The following is a 6,000-nucleotide window of genomic DNA, read 5'->3' as shown; positions in this document are numbered from 1 at the left end:
AACCCAGCTCCTGAGTGGCCAAATGACCAGAAGTCCCACGTGGGAGAAGGGCCCACAAAGTCCAAGGGGTATTTAAGGCTGAACACAAGGCCATCATGTTGTCTGGACCCTACCTCTTCTTGGAGTTTCTATCATTGTTGGAACCCAGGAGTTGGTACCTCTATCTGTGCTTTTCTATATCTTTTCTGTCTTTCTCTCCTTCTCTTTTTTCTTCTAATTCCCTCTTCTTGGAATTCTTGAGTAACTTGGAATTGAATAGGCTTAAAGTTTGCTAAGTTGAATGGGCCAAGTTAATGCTTTGAGAAGTGTTTTATGTTGATTGAATGTTGCACTAAACCTTTTGCCAAAGTTTGTTTTTCTAAAGTTGCTAGTAAATGTTGGGGTCAGAAGCACGGAAAATAAGCCCTTATCTGTGGTGCCTGGCTCTGACACCCAAGAGAGCACTGAGTTTAGCATAACACCATGGAGACAGCTTTTAAAGTTAAGTAGAGAAACTAGGAATGCGCGTGCGTAGGTTAGATAGAGTTTTCTTAAGTCACTGGCTGAAAAAGTTAGTTTAGGGTTTAAGCTATATTAGAGAATAAAAGGCCATATGGAGGATTTAGGGCATTGTCCCTTTCTTCTTCTTCATTGTTGTATTGTATTATGCTACATGGTTTATCCCTGATGCTCCCCCTCTGATCTGTGGTGTGTTAGTTCCTTCCCTCTCACTCCTCCCCTTTGGTTTCTCCTGATTGGTTGTAACCTGCCTCCCCCCCGCCTCCTTTCCCTCTGTTCAAAATCCAGGGCGAGCTGGACTCGCTCTCTTTTCTGCCCTGGGACCCTTCAGATTAAAGCTGGGACACTGTCCCAGGAAGAAGAGAACCTCCTTCATCTTTTATCTTTTGTCCTTGCTAAAAACTCCCCCCCCCGCCCAGAGGACTGCGGCAGGATGGGCATCTTCCCAGGGGTAAGAGCGGGGGGGTAAATAGCACTTCTTCTTCTAAGGGTTTTTGGGTAATAATGAGTGATTGGATAGAGAATGCCGCAGTGCAGCACACAGATGTCAAGTCATTGGGTCACTAAGAAAAATAACTTGGCATTTGATTATTGGACAAGTAGACACATAAAAGATCTTGGAGAGATTCTTCGCTCTCCATTTTGCATCTTTCTATCTTAGTGTATGTAGCTCCTTGTACTCTGTATATATGTAATATAGATAAGGAAAGAATAAACAACTAAGCCGAAACACGAGAAAACAGCCTCTCTCTTGTCAGTCTCAGTCTTGGGGAAAAAGAACCCAACCACCAGTGTCACCACAAGTAAAGACTTCTTTGTTGTTTTGACCTCTTGAGAATATCTTGTTGGTATCTCTTCTGTGCGTCTAACTCAGAGTACATGAACCATTGTAAGCCCTTTTAAAATCTTGTTGAGTGAATTGTTTGGGAACTTATGCTCCACTACCTTGGATTTAAAAGCTGCTGAGACCATGCTGGATCTTAGGGTGGTGACTACGTACCTCTTCTTTTCCTTTTTCTTTCTTCTCTTACCTTCTTTTTCTCAAAATATATTGTACGTTGGACAAAAAATCCAGTCAATGTCAAGTGCCTTGTCCTATCTGGAAATTCTAAAGTTTGTAAATAAAAGTTGCTTGCTATTGAACCTCCTGAGAACTTTGTTGTTTCTCCCATGCACTGTCCAGAGTATATCCAACTACCTTCCCCTGAACCCAGCCAATGGGCTGGGGCATTACAGCATGTGAATAGCACAGTTAAAGTGCTTATTTTCCTATGGATGCTAGCTTTGGAGCAAGCTGCAGGGAGCCTGCAGAAACTGCTCCCTGCCTGAGAGCTAGCCTGAGAAATTCATAGGAGGATTTCAAAACAATCCTCAGAGACAGAAAACAACTGCCAGGTGCTGTTTGTCTGTCCTCTTGTTTTCCTTGCAGGAGAAAGTCAGGAGGTGGTGTACACCACTGACCAATGATGGTGATGTAGCAGTTAACTAACCAATAAGAGTTTTCCTTTCTGTACTTTCCACGAACTAATCTATAAAACAAGTATAAAGTAATAAACTAAGGAATTCTCCTGTTCTGACTCCCTTGAGAGTCTATGTCGTTCTTTTCGCCGTTCCTAATTAGAACAACATTTTCCCCCAAGAAACATGTTCACTGTGATAATACTCAGTCTTGCAATACCCCATATAAAACCTTCAAATAAAAGGTTAGTTCTAGGAATTTGAAACTGAAACATCAGGGTTTTTTTTTTTTCCATTAATAATGATAACTACACTACAAATGCCTAGAGAACAGTTATATGTGGAAAAAGCAGAATGGTACAACAGCTCAATTAAGGAAAAGAACTTTAGTGCACTTAGCTCATTTTAGCCAACATGCTACATTGCTCTTTTTGCATACAAAGTGGACTCAAGGATTTCCATTTTAATAAAGGAATGACTTGGCAAGCAAAACACTGTGTCAAGCTGGGTTGTTTTTTTTTTTCCTCATATGCTTGGACATATTAAGACAAGTCTTGATAAACATTACACAATTCCTTTTTGTTTTATTATTAGATGAGAAAGTCTGATTTATTATATTGTCACATTGCTACTCAGAAATGCTGCAGTGATGAAGTCAGTCAATGTTGGGTCAACCCAAGTCCTCATTCTACATTTTTTCACAAAGAAATTATGGTAATGTTCAACAAAATATTCCTTACTTTCTTTAGAAACATGTCCTATCATTCTTCCTCTAATGGGGCATGTTACTACATCAATTAGAACTTTTTTTCAAACAATACATCCCCAGATTTTCATGGGATCAAAACAAGCTTCTACAGATGTTACAGAAATCTTCACACATCATCATCATCTGATGTATCACTGCTGCTTGTCTCAGAATCTTCATTCTCCAGAGCAGGTTTGAAAGTGTTTATTTTCCAGGGACTAAATTTAAAATCACAGATGAAGCTGTTTTTCAAAATGCCATTTTTTCGAAGGCCATTTCTTTGTAACTGAAATGACAAAACAAGATGTATCAGAGAAATAAAAAACTAAAAACAACATTCTGTTGCATTTCAGCATTCTCTATGTCATCTATGGGCTACATTAGATCCACTGCACAACCTATTTTATATATACGCACAACAGAAAATTTACCTGAGAACCTTCACTTCTGGGCCAGCCACCTGCATCTAAGAGCGTCCAACTATGCTAAACTAAGCTCCTGCAGTGAACAAGAGTTCACCCTCTTCTTAGCCACTTCCTCAGACGTCTTGCCCCAGTGATCCCTCCCACATGGTCTCTCCTGTGATGCAGTCTCTTTTTTCATGGTCTGCTGCAAACACCTGCACTAAGAAGGGCAGGTTCTGCAGCAAGGAAAGGGACCAGGAGGAGAACAAGCAGAGAGGAATGGGTATCCCAGTCTGTTTACTTGATGCAGTTGGAAAGTCAGACAGTGGAAAGAAGGAAACAACTTATTTTAGAAGAAAGAAATTACTGCATTTCCAGACATAATGCAGAAACTGGGCAATAAGCCAAGCATTTAAGAGTTTAATACTCAGAACCATTCCCCTACCCTTCCCTTATTAGTTTGAGAACAGGTGTTCTTACAATAAGCACTGATCCCCTATCTTTTTAAAGCAACCGTTATTCTGAAAGTACAAGGAGGCAAGAGAGAGAGAGAGAAAACAAAGGGTACTGAAATGGCAGCATCCCTAACCATCAGAATTACTGGAGATCCCCCTCAAAAGTAGAGACTTAGGGTAGCCACTGACAAGTTCATAAAGGAACATTAGTGTTACCTGTTCACTGATAACTTGAAATTCCCTCATCTCATCCTCTGTTAGTGGAGCACATGTTTCATCATTTTCACTGTCTTCTTGCCAGCCCATCTCCTTTAACAACCTTTAAAATAAAAAGGACAACATTAAGAAATTTGCTACACACACTCAGATGTTTCAAGCTCTGCCTATGTAGATGTGTAAAGACCTGTAATAAATGGATTAATCAGCTCATATTTTAAACAAACTGTTACATAGAAGTAGGTTAAAAGCTTTACAAAAGATATATAATGCACAAAGGTTGAGAAGTTCTCAAGCCTTTCACAGATGACTATTTTACCTCTATATGTTTAATTTCAAAAGTTAAAAAAATTAAACAGTAATACTTTATCTATAGAACATAATTTTAAGCATAAAAATACCATCACTTGCACATACCAAGTACTACATTTCCTGCCATCAGGTTTCGCATAGATCCTGCTTTTCTGTCAACCCACTGAACATAAGGACACAAAAGCCAAATTTCATCATATTATCTCACTCAAATTCATAGAATCGCTAAGGTTGGAAGAGACCTTTAAGATCATACAGTCCAATTGTCAACCCAGCACTGCCACTGTAACCCCTAAGCCACATCACCCAGTGCCAGATCCAGATGCCTCTTAAACACCTCCAGAGATGATGACTCTAACACCTCCCTGGGCAATCTATTTCAATGCCTGACCACCCGAACAGTGACAAATATTTTTCTACTATCTAATCTGAATGTCGTCTGTCTCAGCTTGAGGCCATTTCCTCTGGTCCTCTCACTGCAGACATGGTAGAAAAGACCTGCCCCCACCTCACTACAACTTCCTATCAGAGTTGTAGAGAGTGATGAGGTCCCTCTTGAGCCTCCTCTTCTCAAGACTAAACAACCCCAGCTCCCTCAGCAGTTCCTCATAAGATATGTTTTCTAGACCTTTCATGAGCCTTTTTGCCCTTCCCTGGACATGTTCTAGAACTTCTATGTCCTGTTTAAAGTGAGGGGCCCAAAAAACTGAACACAGTACTTGAGGTGTGGCCTCACCAGTGCTGAGTACAGGGGGATGATCACTTCCCTTGTCCTGCTGTCCACATTTTGTGATACAGGCCAAGATGCCATTGGCCTTCTTGGCTACCTGGACACGCTGCTGGCTCATGTTCAACTGGCCTTCAACCAGCACCCTCAAGTCCCTTTCTGCTGAACAGCTTACAAACCATGCTTCCCCCAGACTGTAGCACCACATGGTGTTGCTGCAACCCAAGTGCAGGATGCAATATTTTGCTTTATTGAACCTCATGCAGTTGTCCTTAACCCATTGATCGAGTTTGTCCAGATCCCTCTGCAGATCCTTCCTGCCCTCGAGCAGATCAACACTCCCACCCAACTTTGTGTCATCTGCAAATTTTCTGAGGGTGCATTAAATCCCCATGACCAGATTATTACTTCATGATCTTTATTACGAGATCAAAAAAAGCTGACAGATTTTCATATTATGTTTTGATAAGGACAGTAGAACAGAACAGCACAGCTTTGGAGAAGTATATAAAGGATGTGTTGGGGGTTAGGTGTCCTTTTTTTTAGTTCTGGCTTGCCCGTGGAATTTTTACTCATTAGTTGCAGGGACAACCTAACTGTGGGTACTTGGTGGGTGCTTGACAAAAGACAAAGAGCTCAGCTGGGCCCAGGGGGGGGAAGGGGGCAGGAAAAAAGGATAGTGGGGACAGTTTGGTGGACTTTCTTCAGCTTCGGAGAAGGACACGTTGGGTGCAGAGCTGTTGCGGTGGGGAGAAGGGAATTTCACCATCACCCGGATGGAGCTGCTGCTGCTTCTCCTTCTTCCCTCTTTGTTGGTGGCCTCGCACCCCCTGTCCTGCCGGGACGTGTGGCAGTGCCAGGCACCACCGCGGAGCTGCTGTGTCCTGGGGTGACTTTATGATACTGGTATCCCCAATCGTCTGGTTTATGTTATATATTAAGTTCTGCACCTTTAAGACTGGCTTTGAGAGCAAGAGAGGGGAAAGAAGAAGCGCGCAGTTTGTGTTAAAGAAAACATCACTCCCACACATCCCGCTCCTGGACTGTGGTGTCTGCAGCATGGACAGACAGCGGGGCAGAGCTTCTCTCTGGCTTTTAGTTAGTTTTAGCTAGCTGAGGCAGAGGAGTTCCCTGGACCTTTCTTTTTTTTTCCTTTTTTTTCTTGGATCTGTGCAAACCTGC

The 6,000-nt window shown here is 42.0% G+C and overlaps 1 protein-coding gene across 8 annotated transcripts in view; it reads right to left on the bottom strand.

The window, feature by feature from the left end:
• Positions 1 to 2,493: 2,493 nt before the first annotated feature.
• Positions 2,494 to 6,000, bottom strand: part of LOC148183418 (vasculin-like) — a 120,951-nt gene continuing 117,444 nt past the window's right edge. For 6 of the 8 annotated variants that reach the window (XM_088061585.1, XM_088061587.1, XM_088061588.1 and 3 more), the window contains 2 exons: positions 3,780 to 3,882; positions 2,495 to 2,990 (listed from right to left, as the gene is read on the bottom strand). In XM_088061585.1, coding sequence (XP_087917711.1) covers positions 2,832 to 2,990; positions 3,780 to 3,882 — 262 coding nt within the window. In that variant the 3' untranslated portion in view covers positions 2,495 to 2,831. Of the gene's footprint in view, positions 2,991 to 3,779; positions 3,883 to 6,000 lie in introns of all 8 variants that reach the window. The other 2 variants (XM_088061589.1, XM_088061590.1) reach the window with 1 other exon arrangement.

The sequence above is a fragment of the Pseudopodoces humilis genome, chromosome 12, assembly GCF_049639895.1.
Source record: "Pseudopodoces humilis isolate 2021_Gansu_Grassland_sample_001 chromosome 12, ASM4963989v1, whole genome shotgun sequence".
Classification (NCBI taxonomy): domain Eukaryota; kingdom Metazoa; phylum Chordata; class Aves; order Passeriformes; family Paridae; genus Pseudopodoces; species Pseudopodoces humilis.
This window is presented reverse-complemented; position numbering and strand designations above follow the sequence as displayed.